Raw genomic sequence first — 24264 nt, 5'->3', positions numbered from 1 at the left:
GAATATCAACAAAGAGAACTAAAAGCATACACTTAAGTATCATCAATTCAAACTCAATTCCTTTATTTTGACACGCAGCTCCTGAAGCTTACTAGGCACTTGTATCTAGATAGGATTGTTTGCAATCAACTTTCTAAGAGTCTCTGCTACTTCTTTTCCTGGGAACAGAAGTTTCACGTGAAACATTCCTTAGCTATTAAATGTTAGCAAGACTCAAGAAAGAGTAAAAGAGCAATTCATTTGCTGTGTTGCAATTCTGCACTTTAGAGACATCTTGTAAATGTTTCCTTTAAGAACAAAAGAAAAAAAAACAAACATGTTATGGGATATTCAAACCCTCCCTGTCCCCCCCAAATTAAGAGGTTCATTTAAAAAAATAGATTTAAAAATATATACTTTTTTAATTGGACTAAGCATGCAGTGGTCCGTTTTTGCTATAGCTTACAGCAGCCCTCCTACACAGAAAACTTCTTGATAAGAAGATGTGAAATAAATGTAATACTCTCAAGATTATCTGGAATTATTAGCATGGTCTGCTAATTCAAGGGTTCTCTGATGAAGAAGTGCTTCATGTAGGGACTGGAACTCAGTGCAGTCACTGAACAGCACTGAATGAAATCCTTCCAGGGCTTTCAGTGTAAAGGCGTCTGCTCTGAAGCAAAAGCAGGAGATGGGCAAGGAGATACTTCATTTAGCCACTGTGTATTCAACAGGCAAACTTTGGCCTTGCAGACACATTAAGCAGTGGAGCTTTGGGCACCTCCATGAGTTTGAGAGACAAATCTAGATCTCACGACAGCTCATGTAATAAAAAAAAAAAAACACTACCACCCTTGCAGAGACAGTTAACTCCGGCAGTAAAACTGCAGCACCAAAGTCCCTTTAAGAAAGGAGGTAGTATTTATTCCCCACCCTGTTCCATGCGAATCCTGATTTTGATCTACATAGCAAACGTTTTCTGCAGCATACGGAAGAACAGCTCCACTACTCGTTCCTGTCTGTTTGCTTATTTTTTCTAATGTCAGCAACATACGGCAAGTTACAGATAGTTTCACAAGCTACTACCGAACACGTAAACGGGCTCAGTCCCTTCCTTGGGATAGGGCAACAATAAGAAGAACTAGCTTTGGTTTTGGAAATTCAGTGGTCCTTTCAGTATTAAATACTTTTTAAATGACAGCAAGAGACAAAGAACGTTCCTTCTGTTCTTGCTCCAGAAAATGAAAAATATTAGTTACCACAATTAGGAAAAATAAATTGTAGAAATAGTGAAGACGTACTTCAAGTTGTCCTGTTCCTCACAAAAACATGATTACTGCAGGTTGCCAGCAAAACTTCTTTGGTGAGAGTAAAATAATTATGGTCAATTCTTCCACTCTTCCTGGTCTGTTTATTTTACACTGTCACTGTATTGATTCCTAAATGCACTTCCTTTGAGTTGCCTGACAGGGAATTTTGATCATGTAACCTATCACTGTAAGCAGCGACATCCTGAACACATCTATGACCACCTTTTTTGGCTTCTTGACTGTAAAAATGGAAAATGTCAAACTAAGCTCCTAAATACATTATACAAGAAGAAATACATATGGAAAAAAATAATCAGATATCAGGAAAAAAAAAACTACTTTCAGCAAAGGATAAAAAAAACAAGACTTCCTTGCATGGAATTGGTCATTCTTTATTAATAAGAGCAGGGCCAAAAGTAATTCTACCGGGACCATAAAATTATTCAAACATTTTCTAGTTTTAGTCCTCAAGTGCAGCGGAGTTGACATGGTATAATCAGTCTCCTTTCATCCATTTATTTAGTGGGCAGTAACTCCCCTAGTATGTCCTATACTGAGTTGTTTAAACAATGTCATAACGTCTTCAGGTATTATGACTAAATTTAAGCCCTTTCTTTTTCACCCTGAGCATACAGATTATTCTGGTACTAGCACATGCACTGACTCTTGGTCCATCATTTCATTACTAACAGAGAACTAAAAATAATTTCCATTTTTTTCAGTAAGATGCAATTTGACTCACAAGTTGGTTGTGAAACTACTTTTTCGCTTACTCACAAACCAAGTTTTTGTAGCAGACCATAAAAACTCCCAATAATTGGAAACTGATGAAAAAACAGAACAAAAAAAAGGACAGATCTAGACACCATGACCACTCTGAAGTCTGGAATTTCAGATAACGCTAGGATTTAACATATGCACTTGAAGATCTAGTATGCAAATAGCTAACAAGCTGAACTTAGACACAAGGGCTGTGGGTTTTGTTTTTGTTTTTAAACAATCACATTTGTTTTCACTTGGGAAGCAAGAAATTACATACTTGTAGCTGATCCATATGAGAATAACGAGTGAAAACATGACTCTTCAATTTATCCTTGCTTCCCTCCTACACACACGAAAACACATTGTGCATCATCACAAGATTGGCCAAACTCTTTAGGGAACAATGTGTAAGTCCAATTTACTCTGTGGTTCTGCTAATTTCTGAGACTGACTGCTGTGTGGGTATGTTAGACTTCCACATAGAGGATGAAAAAAGTCTAAGACTCACTACATGGAAGCTATGCAAGATTACGGCTGACATGGGTGTAATGAGCAACACAGCAAAGGACTTCAGTCTTCTGTGAACATCTACTTCAGAGTGGACATGAATGCAAATATATTTTCCTAAAGCTTGCTTATTTATTTGAATTGCTAATCAAATTGCTTTGCAAATCATGATTTTCTATGAGTTTGCAAACAAATCTTGAATTTATTTTTTTTTAATGTTTTAGAATTCAGCAAGTACCTAGACCAGAATAACCAGTAAGAAGACAAATACAATCAGTAAGTCAGTAAGTTTAAGGGACACATGGTGAAAAAAAAACTAAATTTTTTTTTGCTTCTTTCACTATAAGTTTGAATACAAGTATGTTTTAATAGAAAATAATTCTTATGTTTAATGCCAAACAGACATGGAAATATCAAGGTATGAGCTGGTACTAAAGATGGTACTCACCTGTAAACAATTCTCTCCTTCTGTAAATCCTCCAGACCACAACACAGTTCTGCAGCATAGAAAATAGCTCTTTCTTCATCAAAGCCAGGATTTCCCATGTTATATATGTGAAATTTCAAATCCCCTCCATTCATTATGGTTAGTACTAAACACAGGGCATCTTTTGTCTCATATGTATAGGATAAACTAACCTGAAAAGGGGACAGAGGAGAAGATGACCATTATTCGCTTGTAAACTCCAATTCACAGCTCCTCTTTCCAACACAAGCAATATATGAATTCATTGGGGGAAAAAGAAAAAAAAAAAAAAAAAAAAGAAAACAAGCAAAGCAGAGAATTTTTTGCTGTCCACTAAGGTTACACCTTGAGCAACCCTACCATGTTTATCTTCCTGGAGTAAAGTACTTGAAGACAAAGGAATCCAGACCAGCTTGCATGTATAAACAAACCCTGTATCACCACACGCAGCAGTTTAGCAACATATTTGTTTAGACATCCATAGAGCCCCATCCAGACAACAAATTTATTGGTGAGACCATTCAGCTGCACATTATATGTATAACTCTTTATAAAATAACATGTGCATATACATGTATCTTATTTTATTAATACCTCAGCATTTATGGATTGTCAAACCGTCTCCCTGAGCTTCAAGACTCAAAGCTGCCCTATGCTACAGAAAATGAGTAAGTTATTTAAGATCAAATGTGCAATTTCTATCTATCTTATTTATTTCAAATAATTATATATTTGCCTTGCTTAGAACTTGCCAACAGCAAAGATTCAGTACAGCTCCTTATAATCTTTCTTCTGACTGTACTTGGAATGAACTGTTGATGGGGCTGGAAGAATACTACAGTTTTATTTCCTTCAGTTTTAGGTATATGCTTTAAAAGTGCATTTGAAGTTTTAAAGCAGAATTCAAAGCACATTCAAAGAAAAACAATTTTAATACATTGTAAAATAATATTAAATTTAATGGGCAGACTAAAACTAATTCAATACTGGGTATAAAAACTTTCTGCACTGAACTACTAACAATCACATAAAACATACTAGTTACTCTATCAAATCATTTATCTTAGTTGTCACACATTCTCTAAATCAATTAGAAAATATCTTATGCCAAAAACTCCTGGAAAAGACTGAAATGAAGCAAGCAATGCCAGACAAACTCATGAGAACAAGATCAGAACTAGATACTTACTACAAACCTACTATTCACTTTTTCCAGAATTCTTTTTTCATTTAGAGCCATTGATTCCCCTTTCCTCTTCTTTATTCTCTTTTTTTCTAGCTTCTTACATGCATACATTTTTCCTGTTGCCCGTACTTGACAGGCACACACCTAAAAAGAGAGAAGGTGTCAGAGACACTAGTTTTACATCAAATTTTATTTTTCTTAAAATATATGCATCTTTTTTTTTCCCAAACTCTTGAATGATCTCAGAAAATGAAGGCCTCTAAGTATGAAAAGTGCACTTTTGCCCACAGAACAACTTAAGAGGGTCACAAAAGCTATAATAGAAGTGAAACAAAACATTATATAGGAGCCGATGCATTTTTGCTGAGATTGAATAATTAGTAAAACTGTAGATCTTGTATTGGTGAAATACCCAACTGTGATAACAATATGTATCTAGGAAAGCAGGACAGAAGACTAGCGTCTTCTGTAATTTTGTAACCCTCCTTTCCCTTCAATATAGGGATACAGTTGAAAGATTAAAAAAAAAAAAAAAAAAAAAAAAAAAGTGAATTATAAAGGGAATGAAATAGAGATTTTCACATAAACTTTATGAATACACTATGTAATTATTAAGTAGAAACAAAACTATGTCCTCAATGCCAAGTAAAAATTCTAAACAGAAACAACAATTGTCATAGTCGGGGGAAGTTTTCTCCAATTTTGTGCATGATCTACAATAATAAGACTAGCACATTAAAAGAAAGCAGTTTGGGCTGATGACAGTTTGCCAGTTGATGTCAAAATGTAGACTGTTAGAGCCAAGAGAAAAATAAATAAATAAATAAGCAAACCTTCTTTTCCTCTGTATTAATGTTTAAGGTTAACACAGTACCTTACAATAAGATACATCTGCACTCACCTCTCCAAATCCACCTTTTCCTAGTACTCGGTAATGCCTAAATGTGTGCTTGGTTACTGGCTGCCTGATTAACAGAAAGAAATAATTACTGTAACAAGAATTATAAGAGTTTGTAATCCCTCCCCACCCCGAGGTCTGTCCTCTTTTTGTCCTTCCTGTTCAATGGCATCTGGCTGAATAACAGTTGTTTTGATCTCGTGAAGACAGCATTATAATAAGCTGAATTTAAAGCGAGAGGGGTGCACTGATTGGAACCATGGGTCCCTTCATGTGGTCACCAGATATTCAAAATAGCATGAAAAAAGCTGTGTCATTTAGGGTTAGAGCCTTATCTGATCTCATCAGTAGTCAAGTTATTACCTCCAGTTTTCTTCCTTAGTTGCAGTACGCTGACACGTAGGCTGCTTTTCAACAAGATCATGCTTACAACGCAGCATTTAAAAAAAGGTAAACTATTCTTTGCTTTGCTGTTTCACTTTTTCAAAAAAAAAAAAAAAAAAAGTTGTGGTATGCAATAGTGATTCAAGAGCAATTTAAAAAATTGTTCAGGTTTTGATGTAGTTGAAGAGGAAGAGGTAACTGGAAGCAGTAAATATGTCAGCCATTCTATGCTAAAATACTGCTAAACATGCATCAGGGCAGGGCTATTTCATGGTGGTGAGCGGATTTTTTTAAGGAGCATCCACTGTTAATGCAGCTTTGTTCTCAATACAGCAAATGGATGTTCATTTGGTTTAATTGTTTGAGTAGCTTCCCTAGTTCCCTTCCTGGCTTTTGCTGCTAATTCAGTCGGAGACACAGGGTAATTGGAATTTACCATAAAATTCATGTTCAAACACCTTAATGTTTGAATAGGTGATCACAATTCCCAAAAGCACTGAATAAGAACGAATTTGTACCAATTTCAACCTTGTGAAAAAGTGTGGACATTCATTTAGTATTGATTTAAAAGACTAAACTATTTGCTGATAAAGAAATATCTTGCTCTCTTAATTACTAGATCTGTCTCTACCACCTTGAAAAAAATGATTAGTTACCCAGTCACACAGCAGATTAATCTAGTTTTATAACATACTTATTAACTACTAATTAGACTACATTTAAAACTAAAGACTGACAGAATTCCCAAGAAAGATTGTTATCCCACTGCACACTTGACAGCCAAACATATAGAAATATGATAATAAATTTGCATTTATGTAATACAAATTCACTATATAAAGACTCCTGAACAGATACTCAGAGTAGTGGCTCTCTCGCTATCCCATGAACATGATCATTTACACATTTGTCTTTCAGATCATAATTTCTCAAATAAGCAATGGTATTCATTAGGGCTCTACAACATTTATAGCCTTACAAGCAGAACTGGTCACAAAGCAAAGCAAAATTATCATACACACATTACAAAACAAAACAAAACTTACTTTTCCAGCCATTTCCACTGTAAAAAACGGGAAAAAAACACACTTTCTTGGTAAGCTTCAAAAGGTCTCCTGCTTAGGTATTCATGGACAATTCTAGAAACAGGAAAATAAACTCAGTCAGAATTATACTGAAAAACGGATGAAGTAGCAGATCAATCTATTAAAATCGACATAATGGAACTGTAGGCAGAAAAACCCGGCCATTGTCTTTACAATGGTTTTAACCTAGGTATTTCACAGAGTGGCTGTCACAGAAAACTGTTCCTGCCAAAATACTAGTGAATGCCAAACCACTGTTACCTACAGCAACTAGAAAGTTTGACCACTGTATTCTCACTGTCTTCAAGCCTCCCTAAACATTGGCCTATCAGCAGTTATGCAGTGTAACTGTGGCCCCACAAATATGACCTCTAAAAGGTATTCACAAGAACAGATCTAAAAGCTTTCATACATTCTTTGGAAGCTGGTAGGTGAAGTTTTATTCTAGGATTTGAAATTGGAATACTTAATAACACATCCAAGCCTGCACTCCCTACATCTTTATCATTCTCCTTAAACTAAACACAAGGAGATGAAACAAAATTAGGAAGTCACTCAAATTGTATTCAGGTATTTATTGGACGAAGGACAGGGCATGACTACAAGACGGATCTTCCATTTGAGACATGTTTTATTAGGTGTTCTCACACATCCCTTTCAATCTTCTAATCTCAGGTGGTTATAAACTATGCTGATTTTTGTTGCCAGGGAGATGACCCAAGCAGTGACAAAACATAATGTAAGTCTTCCGACATGACCAAGCACGCCTTGAAAAACCAGTAGTATTAGACGCATGAAGGCTTTAGAAAGACATGCAACACTTGTAAACAGGTACGGTCCCTCCAAGAAAAGCCTTCCCTGCTGCAGCTGTGTGAAATATCACTGCGTGAGTTCAGAACAAAATTAGTTTGTGTTAATTACCATGATCAATCTTCTAACCAGCCACCTTAGTTGAATATAACTGTTGGCATCAGCTCAACCCATTTTCAAGAACCACAAATTGTGCAACAGTGTTCACAAGCCTTTCAAGTCCCAATCCTTAACTTAATTTTAGATTTTGTAAGTACCTTTACCATAGAAGAGAGCTCACTCAAAAGTTAAAAATATAATAAAGAAATACCATTCTAATGTAAAGAATACTTGGTAGTAGCCACACCACTTGAAGATAATGCAATTTTCAGCAAAAACAGCATTTAAGAAAAAGTTCTGCAGAAGTTAAGCAATGTTTCTGAAGGAAAAACCTAGTCTTTTCAATTAATCTTTTCCAAGCATCTTACCTACACTCAGGTCAGACACAAAATCCTTCTTGGTGTAATAACTTCACCCTTCATTTGTCTCACAAATGCATAAATTTCTCTTGAGATACATAAACACAGCATTATGCATTTTTAACGTACCTAGTACAGTCCACAAAAAGGTCTTTAGAAGGGTTCTTTTCCAGTCTTGCTTTACATTCATTTACTGTTTCCTGAGGTATTTCTGGCAAGTGTGCTGCAGACTTTACATTATTTGAAACAAACAAGCAAAAGACAACAATGAAAACAATTTTTAAATTAATAAAGTGAAAGTTCTAAATTCAAAATAAAACTGGCTACTATGGGAAAAGGAAAAGAATAATTTGACCACTGAGAAAACTATAGAAGTCAGATTCAGATAAAATTTCTATTTGTTCCCCATTAAAGAACTGCAATAACATTCAATGCATTTCTATTTCAATATCCTGGGAACTAGATTTGGCAATAATACAAGCTTTTTCTTTCAATAGGTCTACTACTACAAGAGCAAGTTATCTACTTGCTTTGGCAGGATGGAAGGGAGGAGAAAGAAACACCCACACAGTTTGGGAAATTATTTCAAACCAGCCCAAACAAATCTGTTTTTCGCCAAAAGGGCATGCGATTTATGGTAGTTCCAAAGAAACTATCTGAGAAGATGTTCCAAACTTGGAGTCTGTCTGGTTTTAAGGCAGAAAGACATTCATATGGGGTAAAGCCTTTTTCAGGGTGACTGACGTAAGAAAGTCTGTTCATACAAAGCAGATATGTAATTACATATTCACTGAAAAGCTTCTCTCAGACATCAAAGAACAGACTGAGTTTCTTTGTTAATAAGTCTTCCTTGGAGGCTAAACAAATATATCTTTACCTAAAACCAGTATTTTAATTTGAAAACATAAGAGAGTAAGTCACAATGACAATAGTGTTAACAGCAAAATATCTGCTTAAGCAGGTAAACATCACAATTTTAGAAGGCAGTATACATTTCAGAAAGCCAAAAACTGGACTAACAAAGTTTGAAGGTCAGTTTACTAAAAACATTGTGACAACTTAAGTGTCTAGTGTATCTCAAATTTACAACACATTTGACAGTATCTTGCAGTACAATGTATTTACCCCATTAGTGAAGTAGGTCTCTAAGACTTTCAGGCCACAGTCTATACGCTTTTCATCTGAAGATACCTCATATTCTGCCTAAGGGAATAGATTTGAAAATTAATTTATGTTAGAGATATTTAACACTCCAGTCTTTTACATGATACTAAGTAAATCATTCCCCCGCGCCCCCCCCTCTTTTTTATTACAGTTTTAGGTAAGATTGGAAGAATAAAATTACTACTTTCTAGAAGGCATGTTAACTGGAAGAAATGAGATCTAAAACTGACCCTTCTTCATTCCTTGAGGTAATAAAACTGAGTAGATAGAACATCTTGTGACATTTTTGACTTGGTAAAATATGGACTGAGATGTAGAAAAAGAACGCTGTGACATTTGGTATATTTTTCAGATACAAAACTGGCAGTTTGATAGAGCTCCAGAGGTAACTATGTTTGGAAAGAAAACATCAAACACACTGGTACTGAAAAGCTCCAAGGACTGGTTACTATTAATAATTTTAAGGAATAATCTAGAAGCAGACATCAGAAGTTATGACATTTAAAGATAACACAGGAGCTAAGGAAAGATTAATTGGAAAAGAACAATCTCCAACAGCAACCTGTGTTAGCTTGGTAAGCTGGGCCAACTCAACCAAAGTTTATTTCATATATCAAAACGTAAATGCAAGCACCCAGGAACAAAGAATATAGGGCAGACCTCCAGAACAGAGGACTGCATCACCCATAATAACACTGGCACATTAGGACAACAATCATTAAAAACCTCAGAGGAAGTTCCAAGTAATCGATCTAATCAGTAGAGAAGAAGTTGTATACCTTTATAAAGCAAGTCATTAAATAAAAATGACAGCTCAAGAGCCAAACAAACATACAATACTGGAAATTACAGAAACCTTCATCTCGAGTCCTGCAATCAATCAGCTAAGCCACAGTGACTCACTGCAACGTCATCAACATCTTCTGCTGAAACATTATGGTATCAACCACTTCAACACAGTGCTCACATCCATAAACAATTCCAAGCCATTGGTTTTGCTACTTTAATTCCACAACGATCAGTCTAATGGCACACAACTCTTCTTCATCTAACAAACAACCATACCAAGTCGGAAAACTTAATCAACCACAGCAGTGCACTTAATGCTTTTTAACATTTTAAACTCTGTCAATGCCGTTGGCATACCGTTTTAAACAGATACTGTATTTAAAAGGAAGTTTAAGAGACCGTCTTGTCAGCTAAGCTCTGTTACTCATTGAGCTTAAGAGGGAAGTTTGAGTTGCCACCCATTCTTTTTCATACTTGAGTAACCTTGTCCCCAGCTAGTGCAATGAGTCACTGGATGATTGGATAACTTCAATTCTTCGCTTTAATTTCTGTTAGTTTTATTCAACGATTTCACAACTTTTCTTTTCTGTAAAGCCACAAGCTGACTCCAGACTTTAAGGTCACACCTTCACAGGAGTTAGAACTTACCAGTCTTACTGCTCAAAACATGTAGGCAGAAGTAGCACAGTAACACCTTGATTTTGGCCTCCTAACATAATCATGACGCTGAAACCACGTTGCTTCATATAAGAGGATCAGAAAACTCTTAAAGTTAATATGCCAGGCTCTTAAGACACTCTATGGTCATTCTATGCCAGAAAGTTTATTCTCAGAAGGATTAAGTCTACAATTTAAAATAAAAACTAATTAAAAATAAACAAACAAAAAAGCCAACATGATCTGGCACAACCTGATATAAAGACTCCACAGCCATAGCCTTCCTCTGCAAATTACCACCTTATAGAAAGAGTAAAAAAGAATAAGTGGGAAAGCAGCACTTGAACAAGCTTGCTGACCTTCAGTCCAGAAAGGAGAATCAGGCTAGCTCACAAACCTTTTGGAAGAGATAGCAGATATTTTATCTCACTTTCTTGATCAAGGGAGCATACTAGCTTTTGGATCATGAGACTCTGATTAGAGTTATCTTAGCTTTTCAGAGTCTTCTTGTTTCAATGATTCCCAAGTGCACTTCTTCACCAAGATTTTTTCAAATGGAAGTTTAAAAAAGTAATCTACTAAAAGGGATGATTTCATGAATTATCTCAACTATGACAGACTTTTTAAAACTTATCCAGGTGTTGCAACCCACGAAACATTATAGGTTGCATATCTGAAAACAATTCAATATATTCGGTGACTTCTTAGAGACAATTTTACCTGAAAAATAACACGTGCAAAGACACCCATGTCTTAAAGTTACATGCATAATTTTTTTCTTTTTTTGTGCTGTTTAAGATTTTACTACTCTTTATGTAAGCTCTTAGGGAATAAAAACATACAGAAATTGTAACCAATGATGTTACATCTGCTATTGTCAGTGGTCTCCCTGCTGTGTCTGGCTCAACAGCTTGTTTGCATTCCCTCAGGATCTTTAACTCCAAATAGATTTCCATTCAATTCGTTCTACATATACCATTGTCAAACTGGTCTCTGAAATCCTGTGCTAGAAATAGCTCCTGCACTTCTGAAGAGTATAATGAAGTGCACCCAGAGAGTCAGCCTAATTACACAAAGATTCATTGACCACAGAAAAATGGTCACTACCATTGAGTCTTCTGAGCTACATCACCACGAAGAATGAAGATGAGATATATTTATTCCAATAAAGTAAAAATATTGTTACGGACTCCAAAAATTAAAACAGGTACCACATGACCACAAACAGAAGGCAACGCTACTTTCTGTTTCACACCAAAAGTTCCTTTTAGCTGATGGAGTGTCTCAGTTTATACGCCGATGCGGAGAATGGAGAAATGGTGGAGAAACAGCAATAAACCCATGTACTTGCTTACACCCTGCACCTTTCAGAAGCATCCCACCTTCTAAGACTGCAGTTTAGCATGCATGTAAGCAGCACTACTACCCTGCTTCTCTCTTCTTTGGTCATTTGAACATAAATTAGAACAAAAAACAGGTGGGATAAGAGCTATTATTCTCTTCTCCTAAGGCCTGTTGTGTGCCTGCCTGCTCTTCCCGTCGCTTTTCTCCTCCCCTTGTGGGCTTAGTTTAAGGATTTTTACCAAACATGGCTGTAGGGGCACTTCCTCCTTCCCCTCATTCTTTAGAGTTAGATACCAAAATGCAAACGTATCAAAACACTTCCTTTTCCCTTGCTCTCTAGAATCTGTTTTCCCTCCTTCCATAGTTCCCTAAATTTCCATCTCCATTGTAGTTTTTAAATAGCATGCTGTGACTAGCCCAGGGCCAGTTAGCCTAGGGCTAGACTAGCCTGCATGCCAGTTGCAGCATTTTGAAATCTGTTTATAACATTTTCAAGTCTGAGTAACGTAATACTCCTTGTAAACACATCCTTTTAGGCTCAAGAAGACAAATAGCACAGTCTCTCTAGAATTCTCTTATTCCCATCATGCCATCTTTATACTTCTGAGCATGCCAAGATGGCAGAGATTTTAGAGTAAACATCTTCGTTTAAGAAGCAGTGCCAGAATTTATTGACATCCATCAAAAGTTACAGTTTTATAGCTGGCAAGTATAAACTTGCTAATACACGAAAAAGAAAAGAGTGGTTTAGCTAAAAAGGAAACCAAGAAAGTCAGATTCAGATGTTGTATGGAATACAGCTTTTGTCAGCTGGCATCAGCCACCTGAGCTGTGTCCCCTCCCAGCTTCTTGTGCCCCCCACCTGCTCACTGGTGGTGCAGAGTGAGAAACAAGAAGGCCTTGCTGCTGTGTACGCACTATTCAGCTATAGCTAACACAGTGGTGTTATCAACACTGCTTTGGTCACAAATCCAAAACACAGCACCATACAAGCTACTCTGAAAATACATCAACTCTATCTCAGCCAAAACTAATACAAAAAAAAAAAAAAAAGAGTATGAGCTATCGACTATGGATACCAATGTCCAATTTCTCACTGCTTACCACTGCATCCAGAAATTCAATGCATCTTTTCAAGTCTGGTCTGGAGTCACAAAACTGCCTGAAGAGAAGTCTTCCTATTGGCTGTTTGTCGCAAAGCTGGTTATAATCTCTTTCTGAGAAACAGACGAGAAGTAAACATCTCTATTTTAATCTTTGCCACAGCAAGAACCTTATTCCCATTTGAGAATGGGACAAAAAAACACTAAAGCATCAAGATTTTACGTTAACATGTTTAACAAAGACATCATCAAAATCAACCTGAAAAATAGTGAAACACTCTTCCTGCCACATTTGTCTCTGACAGACTATCATATTTATAAAAACTAAAAACATATTGAATGACTTAGTTAAGATTCATTTAGGATGAGGTTGGAAATCAACAATACTGTGAAACAGCAATACCAATGCAAACATGACTGTTTGCAAAGAAGGAATATAGACTAACAACAGAAAAGACTGAAAAATTATTACAAGACTAAGAAAAAGATTAGGAAATTTACTTCCATACCATTCAAATTACAATATGATTTCCTTTTCTAGTTCATAGCTTTGCAAATTCATCTTTCAGAAGCAGTTTCCTTTAATAAATAAGGAGCTATGATGCAGCTTCTATCTTATTGTAAATTTACTTCCCCATAAATTCTCCATCACATTAAAGGTCTGAATGTTCTGCATTCAGAGCAAGACAGAAGTCTTTCATTTAACAGCACCAAACTTACTCTCTTCCTTCTCAAGGATAAGACAGACTGCTCTGGAGGATACCTACCGATTGAGCATCTAATGCTTTCACATTGACTAACAGGCGGCAACTTCAGCATTTCTCTCCATTTTTTGCTACGCCCACTTCGTTTGCCTAGAAGAAAAACAAAAAAGCAATGTAAAACACAACACCACATCAAACTAAACTCTGATTCTAAGCAGCATAAAATTAAGTCACTTCTGCACAGATCTGTCAGGCTGCTTTTCACATCTAAAAAGAAATCCATCAACAAGGATATCCAAATCAGTAACAAACTTTATGTAGAGAAACTTTTATACAAAACACTAAAAATGCAGAAAGGTTTTTGCAACACAAACATTGGCTCCGGATGCGCATACAGAATCTCTCTGCAAAGAAAAGGCAAATATCTAGGAATTCTGAAAATTGCAAACAAAACCGAAACATCAGCAAAGTCAGAAACCAAAAAAAATTGGGTGTTACATCTCAACCAGTGAAGAATGGAAGGCATTAAAGTCAAGTAATAAAACACATCAAGTTTTTAAATGCATTTTTGAATAATCAAGTTGTTTATTTGTTTTCAAAGGGTGTAAAGATAACAGCAGTCGACCCCTAGGGATAAATGAGTGGGCACTAACCAAATACACGCTATTTATTGAAGGCTATGTTAAGATACATAACAGCAGACAGAACTTAACTGTTGCAGAGTCCAGATCTTTTCAATGCTTCAGATTTTAGTACTTTAATAAAAGTGATTAAAAGATGCTACAATATTTTTTAGATTGGATTGCAAAAATACACTAGTGCTCCATTTTCTATGTTAAAAATGGAATTTTAGCACATCACTTTGACCTGACGAAGCCAACTGCATTTGCAGAAGACCTGCACACTTATCAAAAAAAGCAGAGACGGATGAACACACAGGAACACGTTTCTTTTTCATTGCAAAACATTTCAACGGAAGAGAAATTTCTGTGCTACAGAATATTTTAGAAGAAGATTTTACTAAGTGATACGGCCAGATGCATTTCCACATGACAGAACAGCAGCAAAAGTGCACGGAGAGTTTCTAACTGTATCAAAGCACTGCATACTGTTAACCACAATGGGAGAGGGAGGAAGGGAGTTACCCTATGTAACCCGAATAGAAACCAAGCAGCAAACAGTGCTCTTAGGTCTTTCAGAACAAAATTGTTAGGGAGAAAGGAACTAACACCTTCATAATAATAAAACAGATCTAAACGAACACTTCACTCAAACTTGTATCTTCTTGAAGGGTTCCACCGCTGCTGCCAGAGCAGCTCCAGCTCAGTGTACCTTAGCTCTAATCAAATTTAAGTGATCTTTGCTAATGGGAACATTGATGTCTCACTGTGCCGCTGCAACAAAACTCTCAACTCCAGTATCAGTAGAAAAGTAAACAAATACGAAATACAAAACCATAGAGATCTGTCTTGCAGAGGCTCTTTGAACTGATGCATACTCCCTAAAAACCTTCTACAGCAAGATTTCCTCACGTTGCTTTGTAGGTCGTTCACCTTCCAAAATACTTCAGCACAAATACACCTACTTTACGCAGTAGCAGAACTATACATGAAGCTTTAACATTACCTGCATCATTAAAGCAAACTTCCAACAGATTAATAAAATACTTTTGATGTTTAAGAAAAAGAGTTGAATACATACTTGAAAAAAACACACACACACACAGCCAAGAGATGTATTTCTTATAGAACTGAACACCACCAAAATCAGGGAATACTGAACTGTAGCCTGTACACGTGCATTGAGTAGAAAAGGACTGAGTCTAGATTGTTACATCAAGAAAAACATTCGATGGAAGCATCAACCTTATTTTTAACCCTGTCACTGAAACTTACACTAAGTGGCAAGGTCCACTGAAGTTAAATTTGTTCTGAGCAGTTTCTGAAAGAAGGACTCTTGTGCACAACCCAGCACAAAGAGCATAGACCACGAATGAGAAACTGACCCAAATTTACACCACAGTGCTGTATGGAAAGAGTAAAACCAAGCTGTGACATATATCTTCTGAAGCACAGCAAAAGAAAAAAAAATAGCACTAAAAATGGGGATCTGTACATCATACTTCAAGTCCAGCTCAGGGCAGCCTGCTGTATTTTGCTGCACATATTTGGCAAGTTGGTTCCTGTGCGACCTTTGTGAACTTCATTCTACAAGAGACCACATGCTCTAATACAGTTGAATTTCCCATCTCAGAGAATTCAATAAAGGCTACATAATTTATTAATGATACGCAAGAATCAAATGCTTGTAAGCATCAGCTAAATCATCAAGCTTTCTTTTTGTCTGAACTGCCTGTTCTTAGATTCCAAGAGAAAGCACAGAAGGTCTTTATGTCCCAATAATGTGAAGAGGATCTATGAGCTCCATAATTTACAGATAAATTAGCCATTTCTGGTAAAAGTTATGGAGGAGAACAATTTATTTGTCATATTATTGCCTAACAGCAGAAAAGCGTATTTTTCCATTTCTGAGGCAGTTCAAAGCAAGTATGAAATTAAATTCTAACAGCTGTGGTTTGTGAGAGTGTCTCAATATTGATTTCAGTGCTTCTGTTCTGGATCTCATTCTAAAATACTTGAGATAAAATTATTGTAGAAAGACCAATGGCTTACTTTCCAACAGGGCAGCAATAAAGCCATTAGACCAGTCTGCCTTATGGATGACCTGTGTGTTTCAGATGAATTACCACTCTCACCTCTTTCAGATGTAATTGTTGGCAAGAACGATGTGCAAGTTGAAGCGACTCATCTTTTATAAAAAGAAGGGTGGATGCAGCAATCGACCATGACAATGAGGAAACACTGCAATTACAGCTTCAAGTACATCAGAACCTTCTCCTCCTTCCCAAATTACTTCTTAGAGTTAGAATCTCAGCATTCGCCTCTTCACATGTTTTTGCCTCTTAAAAAAACATGTTCTAAAATCAGGTAGGTGGAAGTTAAGATGCTTTCATTCTCCAACTTAAAAAAAAAAACTCTTCAAAGCAACATTTGTAAACACGTGAAGTGGTTGGCTTATACGTCAGCAAAAGCAAAAATAATTGCAAAAAAGAAACTACTGGGGTAAAACAAAGCAATCTGGTGTGGAAACAGATCTACACAATTTGCAATATTTATCAGAGCAGCAGACAGACTGCCCAGTACCACAGCAACCTCCCTCACGGACAAGGAGCACGACATTCATTTCATCGAGCACAACGTTGAAGGAACATCGTTAGCCAGTCTTCTTTGAGGTAGACAGAGAGAAAACTTGGTTTCTGCCCTACAGAATGAGAATTATTTATGAGAAGTATCATTATTTATGATACTTCATAAATATTTATGAGAAGTATCATCCTGTCTTTGGTTAATCAAAGTGCACAGATTTGGGGGCTGATACTGTCACTGACATTCTGGTCCTGAGCTGCTCGGTGGCCTCCGAGCTCCAGCTTCCTTGCCAGTGCACCCCTGTGGTTGAGCAGCACACAGCTGCGCAGCACCAGGGGTGCACGATTGCTACAACATCACTCTTGCAAAACAGAGTCCACAAAGCAGATCATCAGATACCGGCTGAGAAATTCATACCAGACCACACCCAAACGAGCTCTGAGAGCGCCTAACTGCATCAAGGCAAGGACCTACCACATGCCCTTTCCTGCATGAGTCGTTCGAGTGGTTCATTTCAAAATGCAAAAGCTCTGCATCACCTACACTGGGAGGCAAGAGGATAATCCAGGTACATACACTGTCTGAGAATAAACCTATCCTACAGTAGAAAAAGTTGCAGACAAGTTTCCTGAAAGATTTTAAGTTCATATGAGCTCCTCCTACTCGCAGCCACATTTTCCTTCAATCCACTCACGAAGAAGATTGAAACCTTTCACCAAAAAATCAAAATATTCAAGCTCGGTGACAGCCTTACAGTACAAAGATGTTTGTAAATGTTGTCCACTAAGTAATGATCTTCCATAGTTTGCCTTAACCATGCGAAATTCACCTTCAAGGCACTGAGCACTACAGAATTAACTTCTTAGGTCTGCAGATCAGAACAGTAAACTCCAAAGTGGTAAAAAACTAATGGTAACTTGAGGCCAGGAGATGAGTTCACGCTCAACATCACTTTATTCATGATGCTTACAATTCCAGACAGCTCTTGGTAGTACTTTGTGGGGTGTCTGCACCCTTCTCCATGGCACCAGTCAGATTTTTTTAGGAACTGAGATGTCAAGAAACACAAGCCTGGTCACAGCTTCACAAGCAGGTTCAACAGAGTGCCATTCTCCTTCTGAGTTTCAGACACACCACACAGATAGAGAGAGAGGGAGCTGAAAGTTCAGGTGTCAGAACAAAGTAGGCACCTACCCCTTCAGCATTAAAAAGGCCAAGGCACTTCTGAACACCAGTGGAAACAAAAGTGCAAGAGGTCAGAACAGAAACACCTAGAAGATTAAAACAGATTTTTGTGGTATTTTAAAGATAATATTGCTTACATGCCTGCATTCAAATGCCTAGTGGGACTTCAGTGAGGTAAACCTGGAGTCTTCTCACTCATTTGATAGAGCAGTAGCACTGGAAGCGGTTAAAAACCACACGTGCCTCTGTGTGCACTTCTGCAGGTTGTGTACGTGCCCCACCATGTAGTGTTCCCACTGCTACAACCATCTGAGCTACTGGTTCTTCCCCTCAGCTCTACACACAATTCCAGTAAACGTGTGTAAGGACATGGTGTAGTGGGTGTTAGTGGTTGGGAGGTGGTTGGACGAGATGATCTCGGAGGTCTTTCCCAGCCTTATTGAATCTGTGATTTTATGCTGAACAGCTTCTGCACTTCTTCAGCAATGAGGTATCAAAGTCTTGTATCAACTCAAGCAAATGCAACTGATCTGACCTAGATTTTATTAAACTAACCCTGCAGTCCAACAGTGCAACATCCATAACACGTCCTTCACAACGGCTTAACAAACAGAGTTTGCTAGGCAAAAAAAAAACAACAGAAAAAAGCAAGAAATCTCCAAGTTTACAGATAATTCCTTGATGAACACGGGTTCTTTATCACGATGGCACGCACTGACTGCAGAAGACAGGGAAGAACTGTAACTCCTTAAAGGACATTATGAAGCCTCTAGTTCTAATTGCCACATTAGAAAGCAGCAGAGCAGCAATGTATATCAATAACTAGGCCTCTCATGCCGTGTTTATTTAGTAAATGTAATTATTTAGATTCCAACATGCCCACATGCATTCTTCTTACAGTTCATTAAATAAAGGACAAAAAGGCAGACATCGTGCATAATTCTGTACAAACACAGGAAGACATGTTTCCTGCCACAATGAGTTTACAGCAATTTAAAACACAATGCAATAAGGGAGCGCAACAGAACAGAGGAGGCAAATAAGGGAAGAACAGACAAAAATAACAGCAACTGCCAAAACTCGCAGCAATCTCACGTTAAAATTTGTATTTGCTGCCGGTGAATGAACTTCGAAGAGCGCAATTCTGGCTATGAGTGTGCCTTGGTTTCCCACTCATTCATACTCCTTACATAATTATCGATTTTAGTTCAGTTTGACAGCCAAGCTGCAGTGAACTGAGAAACCTCCTTACAATTTTGTTCCTAGTTACAACCACACTCATTATAGAACGTTTGTCTGTGTATCATCACCAACACTATATGGAGTTGTTACCTTTTACTGCAAGCAGAAGTAGGATTAATTTTGCTTGCAGAATTATGTAATTAACTTTTAAACCTAGACGGATCAAACACACCATTTAAGTGGACTGCTTATGTTTTGTGAGGTGTTAACCCAACAACGTTTCGATCCTGAAGCAGGTATCTTTCAAGATTAGCTGAAACCAAACTGCAATCGCATTTTGTTACCAAAAGGTCCCTGCTAATTCCATCCTTGGGTTGCACCGAACAATTATCAGAAGCACAGGAGCTCGCTGATCCATCTGAAATCTAATTTTGGAATTAAAAAACCACCACCCAACAACACAGGGAAAAAAAACACCTTAACAACCCACGTATCCATGATTACTTTCTACTTGGACCTATAAACCATCGGACCCCTTCGGCAACCACAGGCTTGAACCAATACAACCAAGAGCTTGGAGGAAACACCGCTTCCAACTGAGGCAAGATCTTAATTCAGCTTAAACTAATCATGGCACGCAGCACATTATGTGCCTACCAGCAGACTGTGTTCTCATTTGCAATTTGCTCCTGCCAGGGCAGTAGGAATGAATTTGCAAGTGGATGCAAATGGACCAGGTATGTTCAAAATGCACTCTTGGCATGGGTCCCCAGTTGGAGTGAACTGCCATTGACTTCAAAGGACCTGCAGGTCTACCCTTTGAAAGCCTTTCTGGAGAATATTACTTTAGGCAATGAAAAAAGGAAGGCTCTTACGCAGTTTAAAATATCCAGCGATGAACTTCTTTCAAAACCTCACCGATTACATGTGGGATGCTAAAGGGAACTTGGAGCTTACATCTACTCAAAGGATTTATTGAGAGTGATTGAAACGGCTATGAAAAACAGAAGCTACCAATATAAATAAAGAGAAAAGCGAGTATAAAACACAAAATGCAGTTTTGTTCCTGAACTTTTAGATTTCCTTCAGAATAACCTAGCTTATATTTATTATTTGGCCATATTTCTGGGTTAAATTTTTCAATATTTTTAAGAGATACTAATTGCAAAGATGTTGCTGGGAAAAAAACGAATTTCTTAATTCCTCTGCTCTTGTACAAAACTAAAATTTATATTGCTACATTCTTTTACACATAAAAACCCCTGTATGTGAGAAGTCTGAGTAAGGAGATCATGAAACTGCAAGGCTTTTCGCTGTCTGTCTCCCAGTTCACACATCACTATCACTTAACCGTTTTTATATCTCAGTTCCTGCACTACAGCGCTCACAAAATCAACTTCAGGTTTGCTTTATAATCTCTTGTTTTTCTACTGAGTCACTCGTGCTGTTCCTCCACAGGACTGACCTACAGAGGAAGTTTTCTTTCACAGAGATTACCCTTAAAAAGCAAAGCATGCAGAAGAGGAAGGGTGCTGGATTAGCGCAGGCCACTTACCCCAAGGAACTGGGGCAGGGAATGCCAGAGCACCCTGCGCTATGATTTTCACCTGGAGGCAAATCCCACTGGGGACAAGCAGCACAGTCTCTCAGCACAAGCAGGTCAACTGGAAAAGTGCAGGAAAGAGAAAACTCCTGCTACAGCTCCTGACTTCAATCTTTCAGCCACAAAGCACCACAGGGTACTTACTCTACATTATCACAATATTTTCTGGCACTAGGCACATACAAAAGTCATTGCAAGCCACCACGAACACCCATGTGTGATGATCTGATTGTTTACAAAGTCACGTTAAAAGGAGCTAAGTAATTCTCACACCTTTCCTTCTTCGCATAAAGAAGTGTTATAGTTGCTGCAGAGACATTACAAGCCATTATTGGAAAGTGCCAGGCTTCTATTAAAATAACTCATTTTATGAAAGCATTTCAAAAATCCTCTCAGAGAATAGCAACATAAAACAGAGTTGGAAGTTTGGAGGCTGGAGGGAAGCAGGGGGTTGATCTGACCTCAAAATTGGGACTAGCAAACTTTTATAAACCAACCTTATCATCACACAAAATGAACTAGATGATTTGTGCATCTAATGAAATAAATTATCAGCAGGACTGTTAGCTCAAAGGCAAACAGCAATACCACTTGGGCTTTATTCTGTAGGAGAGAAAATAGCAAAAAAACTGCATTCTGTCCAAGGACACTTACTAGTTCCTGGCTCTCCAGTTCCATGCAGCAAGCTTTATATATGTAAGATCAGCTTGAGACACTAGACATGCTCCTAGCTGTCCAAGGTGTGCTAATTCTGTGCACCTACCAATGCAAAACCCCAATGATATGCACATGCAAACAACATTCACATGCAAAAATCACTGCCTAAAATTAGAGGAAACTGAGGAGCGCAAATTTGGGATCACAATTTTGAATGTCAGGTCTGGTTTAAGCGCTCAGTTATAATTTTCTTTAGAAATGACACTATTTACCAGGCATTTCTGAATTCTGATTAAGCCTCTGCCATACCCTCTCACCAGATGAGGGCAAGGACACATCATTCATTCGCATTCTGTATTTGCAAAATGAAGCTAACTTAGCTCTAGGGCTAAAAGACTTAGCAAAATGCTTTCAAGACTACAGTTTTTTCCTACCATCACCTTCATCATGAAGGCACCTCAAGTTAGACAGGGAACCATGCAGACCATAATTAAGCCTAAATTAATTTCTCTCAGCATATCCCTGGTACCTATAAAACAAGAGCATGGTGCTTTCTATCTCACCACTTTTGCTTATAGAACTGATACATTTATAGAGGTAAACACTCTTCACATCTGCAATACACTGAGAAACTAGAAAAAGAATTACTGATATGCCTGAAGCCTGCACAGGAAAATCAGGTAAGCTGTTACTCCATGCTAATTTAGGATTTCACCTTCTATGCGCAACAGTAATCCTGCACTCTTCCACTCCCTCGCACCTCTCCCTACACTATACAGTAAGACTGAATGGAAGCAGTAAGAAAAAAGAATTGTAAATCTGCTTTTCTGTCACAGTTGCGAGGCCCTTTCAGCGATGAATATATTACACTAAGTTAAACTACTACACAGACTCTCTCTACAAATTTTGTTCCTTTAAAGCACACCAGGCACATAAGAAGAGAGCTAGGACAGGGATTTTATGGGATGGTCCCAAGAGGAGTAAACCAGAGAGATCAGAAAAGGCAATGCAACAGACAGAAACTACTTTCATTTTAGGGAGCATTTATGCACAAACTACCCCAAGCACAGGGGCACAGACCTGAAAAGGCACAGGTCCCTCTACCAGCGGGGTTTTAAAGCCAGAAATGGCATTATTGGGTATGCTTACACTAAAAAAGCCCAGGCCAGCTGAAGGTACAAAAGAGTAACAGTTTATTACCACTACTTTTTAAAGCTTCACGTCAGATAGAGCTGATCTTCTTTACATCAACTCCTGTCAGACTTTCATTTCGTTCATTAAAATATCTTGTTTGGTCAGTTCTACCACTGTAATTTATTTTAAACATAGTGAAACCTTAACTAAAGAGGCAACCTGACATTAAGCAGCCACTTAAAAGCTTTTCCAGACTACCACTCCACTCTTTGTGGTGAGGGTTTGGGCACAGTAAAGTTTTGAGCCAGATTCCACTTTCCCTTCATTTCTCAGATCACTTCAATGCGAACTCCAAATCCAGGCAGCGCCACAGACATGTACTGTCAGTGAAACCAGCCAAAACATGTCCTACGGTTTGAGGTGGTCTTTTCAGCTAAAGTTGGGAAATAGCCCAAATCGTGATCGCTGCTCTGGTTTTTAAACCCCACTTCAAAGCCAGAAAGTTGATTTTCCTCTCTTGCTGCTTAAGGCAAATTTAACTGGATACACATATGGCGTAAGTGCCAAATCCATTTAGAGTTGGAGGAACTTGCAAAACATACAGGAGAAGATTCTGTTGTTCTTACTCACTTTAAACAGCTCAACTAAACTAATGGGACTTCTCAAGGCAATTAAGAAAAGCAGAATCCAATCCAAGAAGAATCTGCACATTTCGAAGCTGAAAAACAGACTCCACATGGAGCGCGGTGGTAATCTGGAGAGGCTTTCAAGCGGCCGTTTAATGGACAGCTATACATGCGAAAAAGGAGTAAGTATAATCTAATTTCAGGAGGTTTTTGTAAACAATGCTCGTTTGGTAAGTGAAGCTTTGTATCTATTAAAACGTTTGGTACCATTTGGTAGGCAAAAATTTGCATCTGTTAAAAACGTGTGTTAGGTGGGAGAAGAATCTTCAGGTCCAGATGCTCTGGGGAATAAACCCTCAGGTTTGACCTCACGGAAATACCCCAAAACGTGACAGAAAACCCATCTGCAGGGTGCAGGCGGCCGATTCCCTGAGGCAGGCGTTGCGGGCGGACGAAGGCTCGGGGTCTTCCACAGGAGCCTGGGGTCCCTGGGCCCTTTTGCAGGCACAGGCGGACGGGTCTCTCGGCAGCAGCCCGACAGCAGGAGGCTCCTAAAACCTCGCTGGTGCGAAGCGGGGCTCGGCCCCTCTCCCCCCCCTCACCCCGGCCCCTTCCTCCCTCAGCCCTTCCCTCCTCTTCCTCCCTCCCCCCCTCAGCTCTCACCCTCCCGGGCTTTCAGCAGCACCGTGTTGGCCACGATGTTCTCGATCTCCATGGTCGGGGGGGCTCCTTCCCCTCAGGGCAGCCTCCGTCGCCCCCTCTTCTTCTTCTTCTTCTTCTCCTTCTTCTTCCTCCTCCTCCCGCCCCGCCAGCGCCTCGCCGCCGCTCATCCGGCCCCGCGGCCCCTCAGCGCTGCGCTCGCCTCTTCCCCATCATCACCCGCTGCTCGGCCCGGCACCGGCCTCCCCCTCCCCGAGGGCGGAGGCAAGGAGCAGGCAGCGCCCGCCCGCCCCGACCATAGCTCGCCGCCCTCCTCCTCCTCCTCCTCTTCCTCCTCCTTCTCCTCAGGAAACTCCGCCTCTGCTTCACCCCCTCGCCGAAACTACAACTCCCAGCATCCCCCGC

At 38.7% G+C, this 24264-nt stretch overlaps 1 protein-coding gene across 2 annotated transcripts in view; it reads right to left on the bottom strand.

Annotated features, from left to right (window-relative positions):
• GRK4 (G protein-coupled receptor kinase 4) overlaps window positions 1–24095 on the bottom strand; it is a 32655-nt gene extending 8560 nt beyond the window's left edge. The window contains exons 1-9 of one of the 2 annotated variants that reach the window (XR_014692944.1): window positions 23863–24083; window positions 13670–13756; window positions 12904–13016; window positions 8971–9048; window positions 7975–8075; window positions 6539–6631; window positions 5112–5175; window positions 4214–4354; window positions 3007–3197 (exon numbers count right to left, since the gene is read on the bottom strand). Coding sequence is in view for 1 of the 2 variants with exons in the window: in XM_084518837.1 (XP_084374963.1) it covers window positions 3007–3197; window positions 4214–4354; window positions 5112–5175; window positions 6539–6631; window positions 7975–8075; window positions 8971–9048; window positions 12904–13016; window positions 13670–13756; window positions 23863–23914 (920 nt within the window). In the remaining variant the exon portion in view is untranslated. Of the gene's footprint in view, window positions 1–3006; window positions 3198–4213; window positions 4355–5111; window positions 5176–6538; window positions 6632–7974; window positions 8076–8970; window positions 9049–12903; window positions 13017–13669; window positions 13757–23862 lie in introns of both variants that reach the window. The other variant, XM_084518837.1, reaches the window with a different exon arrangement.
• Window positions 24096–24264: the final 169 nt, after the last annotated feature.

The sequence above is a fragment of the Aythya ferina genome (assembly GCF_964211825.1).
Source record: "Aythya ferina genome assembly, chromosome: 4".
NCBI lineage: Eukaryota > Metazoa > Chordata > Aves > Anseriformes > Anatidae > Aythya > Aythya ferina.
The sequence above is the reverse complement of the archived record's forward strand: the minus strand, read 5'-3'. Positions and strand labels throughout refer to the sequence as shown.